General features: G+C 58.4%; 1 protein-coding gene across 3 annotated transcripts in view; it reads left to right on the top strand.

Annotated features, from left to right (window-relative positions):
• The window catches only part of VPS13D (vacuolar protein sorting 13 homolog D), a 226,359-nt gene extending 202,670 nt beyond the window's left edge, over nucleotides 1–23,689 (top strand). For all 3 annotated transcript variants that reach the window (XM_028511940.2, XM_036025326.1, XM_028511941.2), the window contains 3 exons: nucleotides 12,537–12,668; nucleotides 21,159–21,399; nucleotides 22,719–23,689. In XM_028511940.2, the coding sequence (XP_028367741.1) occupies nucleotides 12,537–12,668; nucleotides 21,159–21,399; nucleotides 22,719–22,850 (505 nt within the window). In that variant the 3' untranslated portion in view covers nucleotides 22,851–23,689. The remainder of the gene's footprint in view (nucleotides 1–12,536; nucleotides 12,669–21,158; nucleotides 21,400–22,718) is intronic.
• Nucleotides 23,690–24,192: the final 503 nt, after the last annotated feature.

Here is a 24,192-nt window from a genome sequence, read left to right on the forward strand (position 1 = left end):
TGCCGTCATAAGCATTGTCTCCTTATATCTTTCCACATGTGTATGATTATCACTTCAGAGTCGTTTTCTAAAAATGGGGTTGCTGGGTTAAGGGCATACACATTTTTTGTTTTGAAGCGCATCACAAACTGCCTTCTCGGAAGCTGAAACTGTTGGCCCGTCCGTCCTCCGTCAGCTCTGGCCCTTCCCTCCCAGCCCTCCCTGCCGACCCGGGGGAGGGGGTTTCTTTGGTAATGAGGGGTGCTGGCTCACCTTCTCATACTTTGGCTGGCGTTCGGAGTTCTTCTTTTGTGAATTGTCTTTGTGTATCATTCACTCCGACCCTTGAAGCCCCTCGAGGTCAGAACCCGCCTTCCTCTGCGGTGTGCTTTTGCCTATGCTCGTCCCGCCTGGGCCCTGCACTTCCGATAGTCGTCATTTTTATCAACTTCCCGTCCACGTTGGCACGTAACGCGCACACACCTTCCCTGCAGGTGTGAGTGAAACGCACGCCAGCGGCTTGGGGCTTTCACTGGCGGGCGCTGAAGCCCGCCTCGCGGCCGAGGTGGAGGAGAGCTGCCGCCACCACCGCACGGCCCCCCGGCCGGCAGCCTCTGCGCCCAGACCGGGGCTTCCCTCAGCCGCGTGCAGGGTGTCTGGGACGTGGCCCGTGACCCAGCTTTCACCTTGTGCGCGTTTTTGTCTGGTTCTTGGTACTTCTTCAACGCTACTTCCTGTTAAAGCTTGACAGGCTAGGGCTGACGCTGTGCATTGTTTGAGTGGTAAAAACCCTGCTCTGCAGGGTTTCGGCAGGGCCCCACGCGAAGCCAGGCCTTCGCAGAAAGCCCGCCCTGCCCTCGTCAGCGTGGGGCCGGGCCCCCTTTGCCCTCCCGTCAGCGGTCAGCGGGACACGGTCCGGGTCTCTTCCACGGCCATTTCAGTGACAACCGTCTTGCCTTCTCAAGTGAATCGCAAGCTCCTTGAGGTCAGGCCCCTGCCTCCGTTGGCAGCCCTCCGGGATCTCCAGAGCGCTTTTAGCGCAGCGACGGACGCAGAGTGTGCATCCGGTTTCGCCCGCAGTCATGCTGGTGATGATGAGTTTACTGAAGTCGGCCGAGAGAAGCAGGAAAACCCAAGGCCAGTTTTGCCTTTGCCACTTGCCAGCCGAACGGCCTTGGACGAACGTCGCGGCCCCTCCCCGGCAGCCTCCCCCGGGGAGCGGAGCACTGATAGGACACTTCCCTGTGAGAGCGCCCTGGAGACCCGAGTGCCGGGGCAGCAGACGCAGCTGCAGGGAGAGACGCAGCGCGGACCCTGGCGGGGCCCCGTCTCACTCTGGGTGTCTTCCCTCCTACCGCCAACGGGGAGCACGGGTCTGGGAGAGCCGGCTGAGCGGTGGTGCACCGCGTCCTCCCGAGAGGGTGCTTGGAGGCTCACGTGCTCCTCCGCTGAAAGGCCCTTTGTTGGGCCCGAGTCTGGTGTTTGCCAGCACCGAGCCGTCTGATCACGCAGGGACTGCGCGCAGCGCCACGGGTGTAAAGCACGCCAGTTCCCCTCTTAGGCTCTGCCAGTGTTTCTTCAAGGGGAGCCCGAGTGCCTGCATGTGTGTGTGTGTGCGCGCGCACATCTGCTTGTGTGCACGTGCGTGTAAAATGCTTGGAAGGAGTAGAGATGGGATCAGATTTTGCCTGGCATAGCAACTAACATCTCTAGTAGCCTCTGAGCTTTTTGCCAAATGGACTCTAATTGGTTTCCTCCTGTTCTATTTTTATTTTGTAGGCATTTTAACGTATAGGCAGCCAGCTCCTTCAAATGAGACATTTTGTCATCACAACATGTTATTTAGTTTAACCGCCGAGGGCCCAGCTTCAGCGGCCCTGAGGACAGGGAGGGAGGGTTCTGAGCCGTAGCCCTCCCCGAGACCCGGCCACCGCAGCAACCCGCCAGTCTGCGTGTACGGGGACCGGGCGGCTGGCTCCCGCGCCTCTGCCTCTGCGTGGCGGGCTCCGAGTCTCCACCTCCTGGTGCCACTCCCGCCCCTCCTTGCCTGCCTCGGGCGGCCCTGCTGCAGCCCGTAGCGCGAGGGCCCTTCTGGCCCACGTCAGCCTCGTGTGCTGATTAGACAGGAATCGGCGGATCCGTTGAGCGTGTGTTTAATGTGACACAGATGTGGGACATACTGCAGATCTTTCTGCCTTGCGCATTTTCAGCTTTTTGCATTTCGTCAGTGTTGCTTATTATTTACAGAATGTAACTCAAGACAGCAGAACAGATTGTAATTTTTAAAAAAGGTTTGGGGGGTGATGGGGCCGCAGGGGATCTGGGAGAAAAAAAATCCAGGAGTGTGGAATGTTGTTTGCTGTCCAGACCAAACAAACCAGTTTGCCAAGGCTCGACGGGCTGTGGCGATGGGTTTTGTTCATGTTCACACCGGCGTCACTTAATTATAAGGCAGCCTGACCTTATCACCACGTAAACAATCATCTTCTGTCACCGGGCAGAGATGTACCCCAGGCAGAGGCACCAAAGGGTGTCACAGCTGCCAGCTTGTGCCCTGCTTCCTTGCCGTCCGGAGAGAAAGGACGCCACCGAGCCCAAGCCCCGTTCGGACACACGGTGTTCTCCTTGCCTCGCTCTTGCTCTGGCTCTACACCCAGGCACTGTGGCGAGAGCCAGAACAAAGAGAAACCTCTTCTGTTGCCTGAAAAACCCAAGATACTTCTGAGGGCTTTGGAATGATGGGCCAGAGGCAGCCTGGCCAAGTTCAAAGAGAAGGTGCCATCTCTTGTTTGTGGAGGGGCCGGTTTGACTCGCAGTGGTCTTGGCATCTTAAGAAAGCCTGGCCATAGGTTAAGTTTGAAGACAAAGAATAAAAAAGCACCCCCTGGTCAGAGGAAGATGAGGAATAGGTGATTGGTTGATTTCAAAAGAACCTAAAAGTCGGGATTAAACTAATGAAAGCCATACAGTAAAAACCCTTTGAAGAAGTTCTTGGAATCTGAGCTAGTGCAGAGAATCCATCCCCTTGGCCAGAGGGTTCCGAACTGCTTAAGTGCTGAGTGTCGGGGCGGGATTGGACCGTCTGTAGGAGGGAGCTGGAACCCTGGGCGGCTGCCAGAGGTCCAGGCCCCGCTGCTTGTTCCTGCCCCGGGAAGTGCCGTTGGGGCGCATTCCCCCCGAGGCCATCATACTGCTAGCCAGTTGCCTCCCGGGGGAACACGACCCAGGTCAGTAACTCTGGTGTCCTTCCTTGATGGAATGACCAGCATCTTCTGTCCCTGGGTCCCCACCGACTCCGGGCCGGTCTCGGAGGAGGAGCCCCAAGACCGATGGCCCTCTCCACTCCCTGGGCTGCAGAAGCGGCAGCCTCTGAAGCCACCGGCCGTAGCACTGGGTCTCGGCCGCTGGTCTGTGCGCACCCACTGTGCACCCAGCACTGTTCTGGGTGCGGGGGCCCAACAGTGCGGAGAAGAGGCAAGCAGCTCTGGCTTCACACAGCGTCCATTCAGCTCCTAGCGAACTTCCCGGGCCGTGGCTGGGCTCAGAGCATGCACCCACTGCCCCAGGGAGGTCGGTGGCTGGCAAGAGGGGGAGTCAGTGGCTGGCTCTGCAGCCCCCCTCTCAGGGTCTCGGTTCCCCCTCTGCCAGCTGAAGTCCAGCCTGTAGGCCTGAAACCAATCCCGGGTGTCCCCGTGAGTGTGGCAGCCATGTGCACACTTACATTCTCACAACAGTTGATTTCCAGTGCCCTTGCCCACTGTTGAAGCGCCCTCTCCCTTTGCACCTCGTCTGTGTGGCGGTGGAAGGCTGTGTAGAACGTCTGGCCGAGTGAGCGGGCGGCCTTGAGAACGAGAACGAGTCGCGGAGCTGGCTGCTCGGGAGCTGCACCCCCCACGCCTGCTCGGCTCTGGTCCTTGGGGGAGGCCCTCCCTGCAGCCGAGTGCCGGCTGGCTGTGCCGGGGCCGGGTGGGGTGCCGGGGCCGGGTGGGGTGCCGAGGACAGACACGCCCCCAGCCCCTCTCCCGCCGGGGCAGCTCCACTCCCAGGGGTTGGGTGGCTCCAGGTTATCTCACCAACTCCGTCTGGAGAGAGTGCTCTGCCACTGAAAACTCGGTGGTGCTGGGTGTTGTGAATGGCAACAGTCTGAAACTGCTAATGCCCGTTCCACAGATCTGACGCCTGGTACCACCCCTGAGCTGTGGGTTGGTTAGCTCTAGCCCTCCGAAGACAGTTCCTCAGGCAGACGAGGTGCGGCTGGGGCAGGCCAAGGGAAGAGCGCTTAGGCGCCCCGAGCGTCCGAACACGCGGTGTGCTCCCGACGGGCTGCTCTCACGCGGTTCAGCACATCAGGTCCCCATAGCGTGCTGCCCGCCTGCTTACGCCCCGATTTCTACAGTTCCACGTTTCGGGGTTGTAAAGTGACTTCACACCAGTAATCCTGAGTGAAGGTAGGTGAGGGGGAGACAGCTTTTACGAGTGCTGACTGTGTGCACTGCGCTGGGCACGTTCCGTGTATCATCCCAACCTCGTCGGCCACTAAGTATCCTGTTCTCATCTACGGGGCGGGGAACCGCACGCTCCCTCGGCCCACGAGCGGCCGGGCCGGGGCTGCAGTGTGCCTCCCGGGCCGGCCTGGGGCTGTCCTCCACACACACCACCACGCTCCCGGATTCTGTCTGTCTCTTAAAAGAGGTTGACTTTGGGGGAAAGGTAGAAAATATAATGATTTTTTTTTGAAAAACTATGTAATCATTTGTTAGAAATCAATCTGAAAACATCTGGTTTATTTAGTCAGCTTGTTATCATTCGAATTTGCACTTAATAGCCACAAAATCAAGTTCACCAGAAATCGTGTATTTTGGCCCACGTGAAATATTCTGGGACTGGCGTTAACAGTGGCAGCTGAGCAGGGAACTTGACCCTGGGGGAGGGGTCCCTGTAAGGAAGCCCTCCCCAGTCTGATCCAGAATGTGGCACTTCGAACACAGGGGAGCCTGCTGGCCTTTGCAACATCGGCGTTGCAGGTGGCAGCGACCGCACGAGCCGTCTGCCGCATCTGTAAGACGCAAAGCCGCCCCGGAGCGGGGGCGGAGGTTGGGCGTCTTGGACACCCGGCGCTGTCAGGCTGTATTCTCACCGTGCGTTGTCCACTGGGTGGAATCCCCGCTGAAGCCCACCTGCTTTGTGCCGCCCCCAGCCCCACGGACAGGTGGTCTCACCCCGAGGCAGTCAGGCGATGAGGGAAGGACCTTCGGAGAAGTTTTGTTCTTAGATTTTAAACCCCGGTAGGCATATCTGGTGGCATTAGTCCTGCCCACTCTCACGGATGCAATGTTGTGGGGTCCCCAAAACGTGTGTTGGGTTATAGGGAGCCTTGACCCCTGTAAACATGTCAGGTGTGAATCCCACCGATGGGGAAAACCCAGCCCAGGAGATGTCGTCCCCCACCTCGGGACGTCCGGTCCCTAAAAACCCAACAGCGACGGCAGCGGAATGTCTGCCAGTTTCGTGAACCAGTGTCCTCCCCGTGTTCCCCGTTGTGGCGACGCGGTGTGGGGTTCTGTGCGCGGCACGCAGACGACGTCGGGACTCCGGGAGGGCAGCTGGGGTGCCGTTGGCGAGAGAGTGAAGGGAAAGGGGAATGTCTCGGTGTGAAGCGCTTTCCCTCCCAAGAAAACCAGCCTGGAGGTGAGACCCGGCCCACCTTGGCCTTCAGCCACCTGAGCTGGGTTGGGGCCCCTCTCGTGCACCCGTGGCACCCTCTGCCGGGGTGCGTCGTCGTCATCGTCAGAGGCGGCAGCGTTTTACTGGGTGCCTGCTGTGTGCCAAGGACTGCTGTGAGCACTGTACGTGCATTGGGTCCCTCCTCACAGCAACCCCAGGGCTGTCCCCATTTGATGGATGAGGGACCAAGGCTCTGAGAGGGGCCCAACTTGCCATGAGCCCCAGTCTATGAGCAGGGAGACGGGGGTTCAGTGCCCGCAGCCTGGCTCCGAGCCTGCCTTCTCCGCTGTCGTCACCCCCTTTCTGTGTATCTCCCCCGTGACTCTCCCTCGAGGCCCCTGCAGATGTGGCTCCAAAGGCCTCGTGCGGACCTGCGCACAGGATAGCTCGGGAAGGTTCCCGAGATGGGGTGGGGGGCAGGGCCTCGGCGGGCGCAGGCCACTCCCAAGGCCCTGAGCCGGCTCGTTTTCCTGGCTGTCTGGGTTTGGGTCCTCAGTCGGTAGTTGCACTCAGGAGCCAACCTCTACTGCCATAGGGTCCCTTTCTGCCAGACCTAGATCTGCATGGGCTCAAGATCCAAATTGTCACAGCAGATACGTGGTGCAATGGTCCTGGTGCCAGGTTTACCGCAGTGAGAGCTCCTGGTCACTATGACACCTGCGTGTTAAGGCTGCGTCTGGAGAGGCTCTAGAACGTGGGTTTCCGTCTCGGTGGCACTGCGGGAAAGAGCCTCTGATGTCAGCCGAGCCAAACTCAGGAGGCTTTACCCTCTCGCCGGCCCCTCTGAGCCTGGCCCACACTGAGAGGGGTGGGGTCCAAGGGGGCGGAAGGGGTGCCCGCCCTCGAAGTCTTCAGGGGTGGGAGTGGCGGGCCCTGGGCCGGGGTGCAGGTGGAGGCCATGGCACACAGGCCTCCGGGACTTGCAGCACCGTCCGTCCGGGGCCGCCAGCAGGAGTTTGACCAGCTCTGAGGCTCCAGTGCAGAGCACCGCTTGGGCAGACCGCTGGGGTCCTTCCCGAGAGCTGGCAGGGGCTGCACGGAGCACGCAGCCGAGGGCCGGGGGGTCCTGTAGCCGTTCCCGCCAGTGGGACTTGGCAGGGGGTGCGGGCTGGCCTCCTGTTCCCAGCCTGCCTGCCTGTGCCCAGTCCAGCGCCGTGTGCCTCAGTGAGACGCCTGATGACAACAAAGGCCGAGGACACACCCAGAAGTGAGTGCAGGCACCATCCATCATTTTGCTGGGGTCGGTCCACGGGGTCCCCGAGGAAGGTGGCCGTCATCGGTCGAGTAAACATTCTGTTACGTTAGGAAGTCGCTCGTTTGACACGCACACTTTTTCCTCGCCTACTGATTGTTTTTGAAGCCGCCGGGTTGATAGACATTGGCCCCGACAGACTTCCCAAGCCGACTAGTAACTCGGGCTGTGCAGGGGTAGGTGTGTGTGTGTGTGTGTGTGTGTGTGTGTGTACAACATCTGTCTTCAACTAATGCGCCTGTGACGCGGTCACTCATCGGCTGCGCGGAGAGCAGATGACGGCTGGCCCCCCGCTGACCCTCGGGCTGAGAGGCGAGATTGGCCGGACGGAACTGGTGGGATCTTCCCGCGTCACCATGTTTGGAGTTGTTGCTGCTTGGAGAAGGAGCCGGGGCTCGCCTCCGCCGCCCCGGGCTCCGGTCGGGGGGCCTCCCGCGCGTGCCTGATCGCCGCGGCCAGCCGCAGGCTCCGGTATTGATCTCTCGCGGGTGGGTATCTGAAGCGGATCAGCCACTGTATCAGCAGCCCCTTCCCGGGGGAGAGCCGTCCGTGCTGCACAGCCCACTCCCTGACGTTTCCGTGGAGTTCAAAGCTCACGCCGGTTCGGCGCTGACATTTTGGATTAGCTGGTTGACTGGAAGGCCTGCTTCTTTCCATACACTGTGAAATTTGTAAACCGCAGCAGCTGGGGGCTGGAAATGGCCGGACGGCCCCCAGCTGGCAGCAATTAAGTGTGCGGCAGACCCTCGGCTAAACCGGGGTTTGCGGAGGCCGAGTCGCTGCTCGTGCACCGAGGAGACGTGGGCTGTAAACGGCCTTTCGCACCGAGTGTCAGCTGGTAGGAGACGCTGTCGGCCAGGGAGAGGCGAGTGGGTGGGGTTCTGCCCCCTCTCGTTTAACGGGCTGCTGTCCCCGGGACGTTACACCGGACCTGCCCGGGGAGCCAGGCGGGCAGGGGAGGCGGAGGCTGGGCCCAGGATGGTCCATCCGCGGTGGGTGGGCCTGCGTAGCCTGGCAGTTGAACTTTCTGCTCTGGGGCCCGTGGGCAGGTGCCGAAGCTACTCCGCTTTTTTATCGGACACCGTTGCCCCCCAGGTTGGAAGAGAGGGCGGGAGCGAGGAGCCGGCAAGATGCCACTTTTATGCCAAGTCAGGCAGCAAACATTTGGGTCTAGGCCCGTGCTGCATGATGAACAATTTGCATTTATTTTAATTTACTTTTAAAAAATGCAGTTCCTAAGTCACACCGGCTGCGTTTCAGGTGCTCAGCGGTCACACACGGCCATCGGCTGTGTGTCACCCAGTGCCTGCAGTCTTCGACAGTACCGAGGGGCGGGGAGAGGCGGTACGAGGCTCTACCCACCCCTAAATGTGTTGTGGGAGGGTGGGGTGTCAGTGTGTGCAGCCACTTGGAAGGCAGCGTGGATTCTGTCGGGTGAACATTCGTGCCCCGTGGTCCGGCAGCTCCCTCTTAGACGTGCACCCGAAGAAACTCCACCGGCGTCCCCCAGGAGCACGGGCGGGAATGCTCGGTGCGGTGCTGCTGGTAACAGTGGAGCCTGTCGGCAACGCCCGGGCTCCCAGCAGGAAGACAGGCAGACGGTGGTGTGTCCGGGCAGCGGGACAGTCACGAGCAGGCACATCCCGTGGACGATATCGCTGCACACGAGGAATGACGGAACCTTAGCAGTCGGACTTCAAGGAGGAAGAAATAAGTCCCAGCAGTGATACCTTTTTCTAAAGCTCAAAACAGCCGGAATCAAAGACTATGTAACAAGACTGTTACTGGAGCAGACTTTGAAATGCGGTCAGCCTACACCTGCAAAAGGAAAGCGAGGGAGCGAGGACTGCAGGCTTCAGAACAGGGGCTGTCCCGGCAGAGGAGGGCCCGGTGCAGGGAGGGGACAGCCGAGGGCCGGCCACGAGGACCAAAGATTTGAAATGAACAGAGAAAGGCCCAATGATGAAAGTGGGCCTTGAACCAAGGTTAATGGTGAGTCTGCTGTGAAAAAAAAAGAAGTCCGTCCCCTCCCTGTGCCGGTAGGTTCCCGGGAACACGCATGAAAGTGACCTAAGACGAGTCACTCACGGAGGGACTCGCGATGTTCCTGAGCCGGAGCGGGAACCAGTCCGGCCTCTGCTGCCAGCAGCCCCGCCGTTCTCAAAGGGCAGCGTGACTGCCCCCGGCCGCCGTCCCTGCGAGGAAACCTGCCCCAGTGCCCCGTGGCCTGCCCTGGAGAGCATCTCCTGCCCTTTGCTGGCTTGCAAGGTCTGACAACACTCGCTCTTTGGGTTCTGCTTATAATTCTTTGATTATGTTTGGGACCAAATTTATTCGCCCACAGTGGTTTTGAGCACCTGCCTCCCCCCAACCTCCCAGCTTCAACCTCAGGAATGGGAATCCTAGTTGACTTTTGGAGAAGAAAGTTGTCTTTGAGGCACCAGCAGGGATGCGGTAAGAGGGGAGACCGTGGGAAGAACTCCTTTAGCCCAGCTTCCTGCTTCCAGTAAGAGCGGCTCTGAGTCGCCCCTTCTGGAGGCGGCCCCGCTGTTTATGAAGCTATAAGAGAAGGCCGTGTTTCTGCTAAGGACAGAAGTGAACTCGCGCTCTTTCTTCTTCTGCGTTGTGGAAAACGGGCCTGGGACGCCACAGTGCACCCCTCTGTCTGTCAGCACTGGCGGAGCGCTCTTCCCAGCCTCCCCTTGCTGTTGGGTCCATCGGTGGCGTGAGGGCCCTGGACACGGGAGGACAGCCCACGCCTGCTGGGAGGACCGGGAAGAAAAGCAGCAGCAGCAGCAGCAGCAGACGGGCAGCGCGGACCCCGGGAGCCGCTCTGCTTTTGTGCTCCCCGAGTTTGGGTGGGTTTGCCGTCCCCAAGTCAGAAGGCGACGTATTGGGAACGGGGGTGAGGTTGGGTCTCGGGGAGGTCCCGGGGGAGGGCACCGAGTCCAGAAACCACCGACGGTAGCGGAGAGCTGTTTGGAGAGGCGGTAACATGGGGCACGCTTGCTTGCTTGCTTGCGTTCCCGCCTCTCCGGTCCTCGTGACGGGGGTGATCCCCGCCCAGGGGCTCTGATCAGAAACAGGCCGCCCTTCCCCGGCGGCTCTGGGGCCTCGGGACCCTGTCGCAGACGGAGACGGGGGGTGCTCGTCCGTGGTGGGCGCTGCCCTCCTCGGGAGCACGTGTCTCCCCTCAAGGGACTGGTGCAAAGGTGGGTTCTTCCGAGGGACGCCCGTGGGCCAGCCCAGGCGGACTTCCAGGACGCTGCCTTCAGCCCCTTCCTTCGCTTGGCCGGTCGGGGGGCTGGGCGGGCTCACCCCCCGACCCTTCCTCCCGTCAGCTCCCGTTCACCTCGCCTTCTTGGACTTCCAAAGCTCAGCCTGTCGCCGGCAAGCCCTCCAGCACGGTTCCCTCCTTCTGGCTCCGCAGTCACGGTGGCCCTGACACCCGCCCCCACCCGTGAGGACACTGGTCCCTCACTTGTCTAGTGTGTATCGCTTCTCTGCCGTGGATCTTGCACGGTGCTCGTTTTCAGGGTAGTGGAGGACAAAACGAAATCCCCCTTCCTTCCCGTGGCGCTTACATCCCCGACGGGGAGCCTAGACGCGAAGCAAATGTGTTGTGAGCACATGACCAGCCCAATCATGGTGGTATTTTGAAACGGCCGTTCGCGTTGCTATGGAGAATGGACAAGGGTGGAAACAGGAGAGTAAGTTACAAGGTTCTTGCAGTAACCCGTTCCAAACCCAGGGATCATTTGTTGGTGATGGCAGAGACAGAGGCAGAGTTGGATTAGGGAGACGCATGGAAACTCAGCCTGCAGACCTCCCGGTGGGTCGGGGAGGGTGTTGCAAAGTGGCGAGGAGCAGGCCCATCACATCCCTCTTGGGGGGCCCTTGGGCCTCTGCCACGACAGACCAGCCCTCCCCCCGCCGCCCAGGAGCTTCCTGGGGGGCAGGCAGGATGGGAGGACCGCCTAGGGGAAAGGCCCTGGACGAGGCTGCCCAGGTGGCGTGCGGGATGGTGGTGGACGCTGTTTCACCGGGCAGGGGCACAGGACAGGGTCCGGCTGCCTGGAAAGCCCCCCGGCACTGCCGCCCCCATTTCTTTCTGGGCCCCACTGGGCTGGCCTGGTCCCGGCAGCCCGCCTCTCCACTGGCGCCTGCCACCTGCCTGCGCTCCGCAGCCGGCGGGGCACCCAGGTCTTGACGAAGCAGGAACTGAGGCTCTGCCCGGTGGGAGTGCGTGAGTACATGAAACAAACAGGATTGTTTTTCGCCCGTTCCTTGAGTGCAGCTCGTGGAGACTTCCTTACCGGCTCCTAATGTCACCCTTGGAGAACACAGTCAGTAGGACCCAGGGCACTCTTAGGACTGAACTGTAAAGATTTGTCACCAGGTTGCTGGCTTTCCGGCACAGAGCAAACACCGCCCAGGTGCGGGGCTTCCGACAGCCCGGCCTGGTGAGCGGAGTGCTGGCCGGCATCCAGGAGTCTGCCGTTGTCCGAGCTTTGCAGCTAACCCACTGCGTGTCCGTCCTGTGGCAATGTGCTGACTTTCTGTCCGTGTCATCACCCCAGTTGTCTCCCTTGCAAGTGAGTCCCCCACGCTACGCTTAGAGCCTGGCTGTGAGGCACCAGCTCAGCGCGTGAGCCGTCCCTCACTTCTGGATGTGTCTGACGAGGGTGTTTTGCTTCAGTGGAATCCAGGAACAAATAATGAAAAGTACAGCAAGTACAAGGCCGAGGACAGGCCCGGCACACTCTTATCAGTCATCTGAAATATGCACAGCCTTTCCAAGACAAACACGGACTCCTGTTTCTAGGAAAACACCAAAAAGCACTTATCAATTACCCCGCATGCGGTCTGTGGACAAAGACAGCAGCGGCCTGCCCCGAGAGCCGCGGCAAAGCAGATTCCTCCGCGCAGCCGGCGGCCGAGTGGCACGAGTTCGAGCCACTGCGGGGCGCCGGCTGCGGCCTGGGCCCTGTCCAGGGGTCCTCCTTCCCGCTCACGAGCCTCCCGTGCCCTCTCCCTGCGCCCCGGCAGCCGCGCTCACCTTAGAAGACATCCAGAAGCTGGGTGTGCACCTTCTAGATGCCCAGGGCCCCTGGCTCTCCTTCCTGACCCCCTGTAAGCCCAGAGATACCTCTCCCGAAGGCATGCCTAGGAAAGCGGGGTTCAGCCAGCGGGAAGCCCAGTAAGGGCACCCACGACAGGTGTGCCCACCCCTGGTGGACTGCCGCATCTGTCGAGCACAGGCTTGGCAGGGGGCGTCATTCTATTTGATCCTCAGAGCGGCCCTCCAGGGGAGGTGTCCACATCCTGTTCTACAGGGAACACTGGGGCCAGGGGTCGAAGAGGTTCACTGGCTCGTCCCGATCCCAGAGCTAGAAAACAGCACAGGCGAGGTTCTCACTCAAAACTGCGTGTTCACCCCCAGTCTTAACCTGTGCTTTCCTGCTGCTCGTCCAGTTCAGAGCGGGCTTGTAGGAAGTGGTGCTTTTGTCTCGGACGAGGTGGAGAGATCGCTTGCATCTAACGCCTCGCCTCTTTGCTTTCTGTCCACGTCCCCGTCTAGGACTCAGGCGCAGAGGGTGCGGAAACCGCGCTGCTGCACGGGGCCCCAGGGGCTGCTGCCCCGCTACTCGGAGAGCCAGGCGGAGGGGCAGGAGCAGCTGTTCAAGCTGACGGACAACATACAGGACGAGTTGTAAGTGGGGGACCAGCCGGGCGGGCCCCCCGGGGTGTCTCTTCTGTCTCCGGGTCTGGGAGGTTCTCATCCGGGCTGAGTGCTGTCAGGCCTCCGGGACCGGGGAGCTGGCGACCCCTTGGTCCCAGCATTCGTTCTGCAGGTTCGGGAGAACTGCTTGCAAACAGCCTCCTACTGAGAGCCGTGGTTCTTGAGCTGGGCTTCAGGGGGAGACCTTCATGTTTTATTTCTAGAAAATGGCCGTTTCTTTCTAGTTAGAGCAAAAAGACATGATGATAAAATGCTCTCAATTCTAAGGGACTTTTTCCCCCCGTAAAATTTTCTTAAACTTTGATGTTCTGTGTTGTTTGCTGCTGAAAGCTAGAAAAAAAACCCCGGATAAACCAATAACAAGTAGTAGCTGAAAAATTTGGGAACGCAGTTGCCTTACAATTGTTTTGTTGTATGCGGAGCCTTATATTCCTGGGATCTTGTAGTGTTTGAAACTAGTGACATTGTCCCAAGTTCATATAATAGAATTCAGTGTATCACTATCTACAGTGCTTTGCAGACACCTTTTCACGTAAAATGCTCTCTAGTCCACATAGATGTCAGAACCACCAGCCCAGAGAAAGCAGTTCGTTATACCGGATGCGTAGCAAAGTGCTAGTTTAATTTCTTTTAGTGCTCATGCATCACCTTGAAGATAAAGCCGGCCAGGGGGTTTCTGAGGGCCAGGACTGCTGGTGGGCGGAGAAGGGACTGCTGAAGCAGAGGCCAGCTCTCGGGATGGCCTTCAGCGTCATCGGTAGGGGCGACGGTGAGCTGGCCTCGTCTCGTGTGTCTGCAGCGGTGTTTGAACGGGGCCTCAGAAGTGGATTCCGAATCCACATGTGGCCTCATGGATGTGTATCTGTGTGAGCCAAGTCCCCTGCAGGGCTGCGGGACGGTCTCCTGAGGGCGGAGGTTCATCACAGCTCAGGCCACCGCAACAAAATACCGAGACCACGTGGTTTAGACAGCGTTTATTTTTTTTTACGTGAGCCCCACATTTAATGAGACACACAGCGTGAATCCCAGTCATTGACACGGACGTGGACTGTGGCTGTTCAAGGTCGGAGCTCTAGGACGTGCACCTGAAAAGCCCCCAGCCTGTCAGCCCCCTCCAGTCAACAGTGTGTTAGTTCCCAGCTTTCCGGAAGCTACAGAGTAGTCTAAGTCTCTCTGAGTCAGTCAGCATGTGCATTTATTTTCTTACAGTTTTGGAGGTTGGGAAGTTCAAGGTCTAGGTGATGCCCAGTTTAGCTCCTGGCAAAGGGTCTCCTCCTGGCTTGCAGATGGCCACCTTCTCACTGTGTTGTCGCGTGGCACCGACAGATCTCCGTCTGGTGTCTCTGATGAGGACGCTAATCTGACGGATCGGGGCCTCACCACCCTTATGATCTTGTTTAACCTTAAGGATGTCCATACTTTTTTAAAAAGATTTAATTTATTTATTTTTAGAGTGAGAGGAAGGAATGGAGAAAGAGAGGGAGAGAAATATCAATGTGTTATTGCCTCTTGTGTGCCCCTAACTGGGGACCTGGCCTGCAACCCAGGCATGTGCCCTGACTGGGAATCGAACCAGCAACCCTTTGGTTTGCAGGCTGGCACTCAGTCCATTGAGCCACACCAGCCAGGGCTGCTTCCATACTTCACATAGCCACACGGTGGTGAAGGCTTCGATGTGGGGATTGAAGACGGGACACAATTCAGTCCGTAGCATGCGTCATCACTACCTTCTGTTCTCTTAGTCTGGCCCCAGCTCTGGTCCTCACTCCAGTCAACAGTGCCCTGAACCCCAGTGAGGTTCCGCTGCAGGGAGGATGTGCCTTCCTGCTTCCTCGGGGTGAGGACTGGGTGCCGTGACTGCCCTGTGTACCCCTTTGCTGGCGGGACTTTCGGCCTTGGGACGAGAGGCCCAGAGTCGCCCCTCCTCGGGTGCGGCAGGGCACGGGGCCGAGTCTGCTAGACTGGCAGCCCCATGAGGGCTGGGGTTTTGTCCGTCCCGTTCACGGAAGGGTCCGCAGCACCCAGCACGATGCCTGGCGCGCAGGGGGCACTCCAAAGTGTCTGTGCTTGAGTGACAGCAGGGCAGCTGCAGTGACGGGTGTGCGCTCACGTCTCCGTGGGGGCGGGGGGGCGGAGGTGGGGGTTGTACGTTACTGTACGTTGTGCTTTTACTTTCCACCCGCGGAAGTTACTTTACTTGCGAAAGGCGTTCTCGGTAGAAGGACGTGTGCCGACAGCACAGGGAGAAAGCGTGTGGCATGGCTAATGTCGGATTGCACCCTGGGGACGCACACTCGGGACACAGCGACGGAAAGCCAAGAACGGGGCTCCAAGCGAGGTCAGGGGAGCAGATGTCCTGAAACTCTTGAAGTTCACGTGAACGGGGAAAAGATAGGGCGTGAGTGGGTCTTGATTCCCAAGAAGAAAGGCGTGGGTCCCCACTCCTGCGTGGGGCAGATCTGGCCCGCGGATGCGGGAGGAGATAGGCGATCGCAGCCCTCCTCAGGGGACGGGGGACAAGTCCCCGGGGAATCGGCCTGAGTTCCTCTGTGGGTCCCCAGTGGCGGCCAGGCTGGGTCCTCGCGGCGACGTGCACGTTAGAATCATCACTTTGCAGGGAGAGAGTTTTCAGGAAAAGCACACGAGTGCCAGATTATACCCCTGACTTTCATCCTAGAACTGTAATTAAAAACATGTTTACAGGCCTAATTATTTGCATATTTTCCTTCAGAGTTAACCCCTTAAAAGGGTCTTTAATACCTTGCTCTACTGTTCTAACTAAACGTTTCCACATTTTTTTCCAGTTAGACTCACTGTTTCGCTTGTGGAAAACATCGTGTAATTACTTCCCGATGCAGCGAAAACCCCGCAAAGCCCCAGCACCAGGGTCCCTTCGACTCTGTGCTCCCAGATCAAGTTTCCTTTCACTTTTTTCATTTTATCTAATTAATTAGTATTAAAAAGATGCTTACTGACATATGCATCAAGGTCCGGCCGGCTGAAGAGGCTTCAGTTTCCAGTGAATCAAACATTTCTCTGGCATGTTGCACGATTACCGTTGCCTCCCGTGTTTCTCAGTTTTGGTTTGGAAATAGGGTCCTGACTTAAGCTGATGTTGAAGTAAAATTCGCCCTATCTGATTAAGTTAATTTTGCTTTATAGCTGGTGTCTGTCTGTAGCCAGGAACCTCATTTTCACTGAAAGGAAGGAAGAGAAAGGGAGAAAGGGAGGGAGGGAGAGGCACCTATTTCATTTTTAATCCCTCATCACAGATGGTTATGTCCTGGCATCGTAAGCATCGGACTGGTTCTTACCTTTTCAAAAAAGCTGCCCATAGCCTCCCACAGGACCTGAGAAGTTGCTCTAGCGTCCCGTTTGCTGAAAGTTGACAATTGGATTGTATTTTCAAAATATAGTTTTACAAAATGACATTTATGAGATTTTCTTAATACAGAAAAAAATAGCCCTGACTGGTGTGGCTCAGTTGGTTGGGCATTGTCTCGAAAAGCGAACGGTTGCAGGTTCGATTCCCGGCCAGGGTACATGCCTGTTTGGTCCCTGATTGGGGCACATATGAAAGTCAGCCAATCAATGTTTCTCTCTTTCTTCCTACCTTCCCCTATCTCTAAAAATAAAATACAGGAAAATTATAAAAAGGAAAACAAAAATAGTCTATGAACCCACTGACCGGATAAGTCCTTTCTCTTTTTGATGAAAGAAACTTATGCATGCCTAGCAAATTCAAAGAACACAGAAAGAGAGAAAATTAAGAGTAAAATTCTTCTTTCTTGCACTCTTTGTAAACATCGTGTTGATGGTGTTTTGTATCTTGCTGTCCTTGAGAAGCTGTAGCTAGAAAGAAATCAGAAATATTTCTTGAGCACAGGTTGTAGTGTTGATTCTAGTAGCATGTACTTATAAATATAAACCTTATAGTAGTAATATATGCAGTCTAAAAGCAAACACAAAAGACAGGCGTTTGGGGGAATGGGATAGAATTCACTGGCTTCCTTTTCTTTTTTTTTTTTTTTAAAGATTTTATTTATCTATTTTTAGAGAGGGAAGGGAGGGAGGGAGGGGGCAGAGAGAGAGAGAGAGAGAGATCAATGTGTGGTTGCTGGGGGTTATGGCCTGCAACCCAGGAACGTACCCTGGCTGGGAATCGAACCTGGGACACTTTGGTTCCCAGTCCACGCTCAATCCACTGAGCTACGCCAGCCAGGTGGCTTCCTTTTCTAAACCAGGAAGTACTGTAATCTCTCAATAACCATTGACACTTAGGGAATTGGACTATCTTTGCTGTGCCACTAAAATAAAACTTCCATTTGGCGGGTTTTCCAGCAATTCTGATCGAGGTTAATGGCTCGCTAAATCTTGACTACTTAGCACCAGGAGTTCTGAGAGGGTGCCGTAGCTTTATCGCAGCGGAAAACACCGCAGGGTAAAACCCAGCAGCGGAAGCTGCACGTGCCCGGCTGGATTCCATTGGCCCTTCCTGTGCAATTTCACGTCAGTTTCCGGATACCGAACACATACATTTACTGACTCCTACTGTGTGCCCGGGTGAGTGAGACGTGTGCACTTTCCTTGACAAGTTTATAGTCTAGAGGGGAAACAGACAGTATTACCAACTCTCCGTAACATGACTGCTTTTAAAATAGACTTGGGAGCCGTGGGGGTGGGCCACAAGGGGAAGAGTCGGATTTAAGCCTGGAAAGCTGGGGAAGGTTGTGGGCGAGTGACCTGGTCCTGCAGGGCCAGGAGAGGAGAGAGAGGGTCACGTGAGCCTCAGGGCGTGGAGAGGGCATCATCCCCTCCACAGAGGGAGAGCCTGAAGCTACTGTGGATGCCACCACTGGTGATGCTGAGGAAGCTGCGTGGTGGCCGTGGCTTGGGGCGGTGGTAGTGACCTCGGGCCCTGCTGGCCTCGCCCTGTCCAGGACAGCCTGTGTGCACGCTCAGCATTCAGAGCATGGTGTGGGCCACCCCCCCCCCCCCCCCATCTCTCTGGAGAACATTTCTGACATCAATCCCAGGGTCACCGTGTCCTCTTCCTCTCCTTAAAGGAGAATTGAAAGAACTTTTAACCAAAGTTTGAAGTCCTGTTTTTCACAGAATTAATTCCAGTGCTTACAGCAAACAACAGGGTGTCCGCCGAACCCTGGGTGGCCTCTCTCGTTCTCCTATTGGAGGGATGAAGCTGATCCGGGGGTTTGTTTCTGGCCACAGGCTTCTGCTCCCCCTCCTCGGGGTCCCAGATAAGTCCGAGATAGCAGCCTGCGCTCAGGATCAGCCTGAGACCTGAGGCCCTTCTCCCTCCGCGTCAGCCCACGAGGTTCTCCAGCTGTCACTCCTTCCCGGGGGAGCAGCCTGCGGGGGGCGTGGTTACATGGGGGATGGAGAGTGTGTGGGCTCAGCAGCTGTTGGTGGGACCCTGAGCCTCTCCAGTGAGGTCCGTGGGGGCCTGTGGGGGGCAGGCCTCCTGCAGGTAGATGGCCAGGAACAGAGGGAGATGCCGGGGCTGTGGAGGAGAAAGGAAGAAGAACCCGCCGGCAGAAGGGCCGGTGCAGAGCGCTGCTGTGGCCCGGGGTCTCTCCCTCCCTGACGTTGGGCCCCCTCCCACAGCAACGAGTGTGGAGTTGGTCTCCATTGCAAGACGGAACCCCTCATCCCAAGCTCAGTTTCAATTATACTTTGATGTGGTTTCCAGATTCTATAACTTTTAAAAAAGTGTGTGTGTGTGAATACGTGTGCATGCACGCCCGTCTCGGCGTTTGGTCGTGGGCCGCTGAGGAGGCGGCAGGAGGAAAATGAAGACGGAGCTGTTTGCGAGGGCGGCCTCTGGGTTCTCACTCCGCCCGCAGTCGGGGGCCCTGGTGCCCCAGCTGCCTGCTGTGGCCTCACTCTCTCCCTTCCTCCTCCTCTTACGTATGCCCTCGGCTCGGACCTGCTTTTGATCTGAAGAGACGTTAGAACACTCCACGTACAAGTCAGGAAAGTGTCATTGTCTGCAGCGGCTTTGGACTCAGAGCGGAGAGCTGTGCCCAGGTGCTGCGCCTCCCCCCCGTCCGGTTCTGGGCGGCCTTGAACCCTCTTGGCTTCGCTGACCTGGTGCCGAGAGAGAGCCGGCAGGCAGTGTCTCCATCGGAGGAGGAACCTGAACAGGGAGAGAGCGGCGAGCCCGTGGGGGTCCGCAGCCTGGCAGGTCTCCCTGCCCGCCCGGCCTCAAGGCCGCACAGTGGGCAGCGGCGCCCGGCAAGGCCTCCCAGCTCAGAGCCGCCCGCCCTCCCCTGAGGGTTCTGGCCCCAGCGAGGCCTTGCACCATCTGTGGCATCTTGAAAAGGAGTTTATTTTGAAGCCTATAAAAGTTCCAGTGGAAAGTGCACTCATAATGTCAGCCACCCTGGCCTGGGTGTGAGAGCAGCTGCCCGGATGGAGGAGAGTCCGAGAGGCCGTGGCTGTTTCAAGGCTCTTCGCCAATGTCAGCCACGGGGGGTGCCCAGTGGGGTGAGAGAGGAGGCGGGGTGGGGGGACAGAGGGGCCCCATCCTGTGCTGGGCCAGAGGAATGAAAGTAATCTCGGTCGGACCTGTAACGCGCATTCCTGCTCTCACCCCAGCCACAGTGGCCGGCTCTGGGCGTCGCCTGTGAGAGCCCAGCAGCCTGGGCAGCCACCTGCCGGGCCCTCCGGTGCTCGGACACCGCGGACTGCTCCTCGGTTTTCACCTGTTTCCCAGCAAGTTCTCCGGGCCGCAGGGCTGCTTCCGTGAGGAAGCTTTGTCTGCCCCTCTTTCAGAGGTTCCCCTCCGTCCGTCTTCTCTCCCCCCCCCCCCCACCCCTCAGCAGTGTCACGTCTGCACGGTCCCACCCTGGAGATGCGAGCTGCCCCCTGGGCGCACACCGTCGGGGCCAGGGTGTGGGCATGTCCGTGCAGAGTGGCCTGCACACCAGGAGCTGCTGGGCCTTTCCGACTGGGACGTCGAGACTGTACATGTCTACAGTCTTGGCATTGCCCACCGGCTAGAATAGAACAGTACGCTCCGGCTTTTTGTCCTGTGAGGCCGTGGTTACAGTGGCGACTGGGGACAGGCTGGTGCTTGCTGAGCGAGGACTCAGGGCCGCAGACTCCGCCGTGATGCTCAGGGAGACCAGGCGGGGGTGCGGGGGGATGCAAGGATGCCTCCTTCCACCACGGGAAGGAGCCCACTGCTCCATCTGCTTAGTCAGAGCTGAGGGTCCGACCCAGGACACGGGACGGGGACGGGTGTGTGTCGGGCGCCGCTTTGGAAGGTAAGCGGTTAGTGTTCAAAGTGGGGCGGGGTGGAGCGTTTCGTGGGGAAGCCGTCTGAGAAGCTTCGCCGAGGGGCTGGAGCCTGGGACCCCGCCCTGGAGGAGAGGGTGTGGGTGGACCGGTGTGCTCTGAATGCAGGGGGGCCCTGGGGAGCCCCCAGAGTGAGTGACTGGTAGGTGCCTGGGAAAGCGACTGCGGTTTGCGCCGTCTCCCAGGGCGTCAAGGCCCGGGGCCGCGGCTTGACAGCCAGCCCGCGGGCAGCGCTTAGTATTCTCGCCAGCGTCTGCTGGCCTCCGCCGTCCCCGACAGGCAGCGCCGCCCCATTGTGGGAGGCTGTCACAAGACGCGGTGGAGGCAGCCAGGCCCCGGAGAGCTGTCACAGCGCTCACCAAGGGTCACTGCTCTCCTTTCAGTGGCTGAGCGGAGAGGTTTGATTTGCATAAATTTCCACTTTAAGTCTGGGAGCGCCGTGGAGGAAGAGGGACGAGAGTTCTGCTGAGGGGCCCTAAAGTCCCCCGAAGCAGTGCCCGAGACCCAGGATCCCGGCTTTGCCGGCTTCACTGACCTAGTGCCGTCTGCTGTTGGGTTCTCTGGAAACGGAGCGGAGGTCACACAGGTTCCCTGTCACCGAAGGGGCTCAGCAGGGACCGGTGGCCTCGCAGACCTGAGATAGGAAGGGAGTAGATGTCGGCGTGCAGACTCGAGGACCTCGAGCCACCTCTCCCCTTGCCCTGTGGGGCCCGCTGGTTCCGCTTCCTCCCCTTCCGTCGCCCTCTCCCGGCCTGTGTCCCCCAGCCCCTGGTGTTGGGCCCCCCCGTGTTCGAGGGGACCTTTGTCAGCTGTCTCCGTCAACATTGAAACAGACCGTTTTTCTCCCTGTGTCTTGTCCAGCAAAGCGTTGTCACGGTCGTCTCTGAGCCTCCCACCCCCTGAAAGGCCTCGCTGGAGACACCCGCACCTGCCTGGCTCCAGCCCCCCTCCTGTCCCTGCTTCACAAACGAGGGGGCCGGTCGGGGTTGAGCCACTGGCTCAAGGTGGAAGGAGGGAGCCTGGGGTCCAGGCCAGGCCTTTGGACGCCAGGGCGCCCCCGGCCACGCCCCTTCCCGCTGCCTGTCCACAGGGGAGTTCCTCGCGCCTGTCTGACTGCCCCCCCCCCCCCCCCCCCCGCAGCTTCATCGCCGTGGAGAACATCGACAGCTACTGCGTGCTCATCTCCTCCAAGGCCGTCTACTTCCTGAAGAGCGGGGACTACGTGGACCGGGAGGCCATCTTCCTGGAAGTCAAGTACGACGACCTCTACCACTGCCTCGTCTCCAAAGACCACGGGAAGGTGTACGTGCAGGTGACCAAGAAGGCGGGGAACACCAGCAGTGGCGTGTCCATCCCCGGCCCCTCCCACCAGAAGCCCATGGTGAGTGCGCGAGGGCCCCCCGTTCTGCTCACACTTCTCACGGGAGTGCCTGGCGGGGTGGGGCCGTGCTGTTCTGAACCCCGGGGTCCGCCCCGCAGCCCCGAGAGCACATGAGCACGTGCGAGTCTGGGGAGGTGTCCGCAGGCACCAGCCTCCCTGCTGTCTCCCGCCTGACGGCTGGGGACCGACTCCTTTTCGTGCAGAGTAGCAATATGCAGCAGAGGCCCTTGCCCGGGAAAATGTGTACTTGGCCTCCAAAGGTTAGAAGACTCTGACACTGACGTGGCAGGACTTTTAAATAATAATGTTACTATTAATAACCAGCATGCATTAAGGGCTTACTACGGGCCAGGCTGGGTACTGAGTACGTCTTACGGATCATTTGACGCTGGAGTGTCCCTGTCCCCGCTTGGCTGGTGAGAGGCTTGTTGACAGCTGGTGACGTGGTCAAGGTCATGTGGCCACCACTGGAAGGAGCCGTCTCCGTGTGCAGGGACAGGTGGCCCAGCAGGAACACACGTGGGGAAACGCCGGCTTGGCCGTGTTCTGGCATGGCGTCTTTTCCCGAACCCCGGGGCTAGTCCCGCTCCTTTTTCGCCCGGCGTGCCCGGGTTGCCAGGCCTGCATGCGACAGCGAGGTGTCATTCCAAAGGGCCTTGCTTCTCTGGGGTCTTTGTGTGCACCAGAAACAGCAGCCCACCTTACCGCCACTTTCCTTTGACCTTCACCCTGCGCGGGAATGCACTGGGGTTGGGTCCTTTGACCTTCGCCCTGCGCAGGAATGCACTGGGGTTGGGTCGGCTTGCACGGGCTCCCCTGGGGTCGCTGGCTGAAGTCGAGCTGGAAAACTAAAATAGAGTTAACACCCAGAAGTACGAGTTATTTCCACAAGTTTCTTTTCCTGGGGGGGGAGCCTGGCCCGCCTGCATTTTTGCCCCTTTTAAGGCAAGTGAGCCGCTAAGATAAGAAAGACCTTGAGGCGTTTGAGTGCTGGTTCGTCCCCTCTTCGACCATCACCAGACTTCGGAAGGAATCCCAAAGGTGTCGGCCTTAATTCGTGCTCTTCGCCGGCGCGGGAGTCCCGACGCCAGCGATTACGGTGGGCCGCGCGGTCACCTGGGGAACTTGTTCAAGACACAGGTTCCGGGAACAGTGCCACACCCCCAGCCCAGACCTGAATCAGCACCGGCTGGGAGCAGGGCCGCGGGGACTGCTCCTCCTTAAAGGTCATTGGCCCAGTCCCTGCAGCCTGGTCCTGCGGTGGTGTGCCCGCCCCTCCGGGGCAGGTCGCTCATTATTCCCTTCTGTCTGTCCCCCAGGTCCACGTGAAATCGGAGGTCCTCGCCGTCAAGTTGTCACAAGAAATAAACTATGCAAAGAGCCTGTACTATGAACAGCAGCTGATGCTACGGCTCAGTGAAAACGAGGAGCAGCTGGAGCTGGACTCCTGAGGAATCCCGGCTTCCCAGCGCGGATGGCCGGCCGAAAGGGGGTGCTTCGGCCCCGCCCCCACCAGTCAGGCGCCTCCGTCGGTCGGAGGCCGCACGGAGTCCCGGCTGGGGGGCGAGTCCCAGTGCGCGGAGAAGTTCATGCTGATGGAGGGTGTGGATGGGAACCAACCGTGTGGATTCGTGGGGTGGGGGTCACCTGAGATGATGGGGAAGTAATTTTTAAAAGGCGCTGGTTGGCCACCGTAACAAAGCAAGTGCCCGGAGACGAAGGTGATCTTTGGATTGCCCCGCAGCTCGTGAGCGTGTATATATGTACAACTGTGTGTTTGTAAATACATAGGCGCGTTTCCACACAGGGCCTGTGATGTGTGTGAAGGCTTGTTCACTGTAAAGTAATATAAAGTTATATTGGATCTTCTATTGCACTAACTCTACACGGCTAATTCAGGGTATTCTCCACAAAAGGCACTCTTGAAAGTTGACAAATGTGAGGTTGGAAACCAGAGAACTCGCAGCAAAGGACTGACTGCGGCGGGGTGGGAGGGGCTCAGCCTGCCACCCAGGGAACCGCGGTGCTGGGCGGGGCCGGGGGCGGGGCCAGGGGCAGGCGGGAGCTGGCCCTGAAAGGGGCAGGGGCGTGGCTCGGGAACCCAGCTGTGATTTATTCCCCACCCTCCCTCACTTTAAAGGGAGCCCTTAGGTTATCACAAATTATTTTTTTATCTGCCTATTTCCTTGGCTTTCTCCTGATGGGTCTTGCCAACCTAAAAGTTTTTCCTGGGTTATTATCAGAGAGGGTCAGCTTGAAATACGGGTGGGCTCTGTTGATTTAGAAGGGGAAAAAATGCCATAGAAATCTTCATTTTAACTAATCAGAATTCCGCAGATGTATCAAAGTTCGCAGTAAGGATGCTCCTCTTCCCGGGTGGCACCAGGGGGGACGGCCCCAGGAGTCTCCGTTTCAGTGAAGCTACAAGCAAGCGTCCACTCCACGGTGCTGGGGGCCCGCGTGGTGATGCCGGGGCGGGGCGGGAGAGGGAAAGGCCTAGCAGGGCCACGAAGTTTGAGTGTTAAAAAGCTAAGTTGTTTTGGTAAGTTTTTCATGGTACCAAGACTTGGCCAAAGCATCCCCCGTCCTTGGTTTGAAATTCCAACCACTAACCAGGCTGGTGGGAGTGCCCACTCCTCCCTGGCTCTCCTTGGGTTTCTCCCTTTCTAGAAGGAAGAGACGGGGTGGGGGTGGGGGCTCCTGAATGAATGACTAGCCTTGTGATTGTAAACCTTTTATTTTCGTGAAGCTGATCAGTTTCTACAACCTTGTCACACATGGCCCAGATCTAAA

Source organism: Phyllostomus discolor, chromosome 5 (assembly GCF_004126475.2).
Source record: "Phyllostomus discolor isolate MPI-MPIP mPhyDis1 chromosome 5, mPhyDis1.pri.v3, whole genome shotgun sequence".
Classification (NCBI taxonomy): Eukaryota; Metazoa; Chordata; class Mammalia; order Chiroptera; family Phyllostomidae; genus Phyllostomus; species Phyllostomus discolor.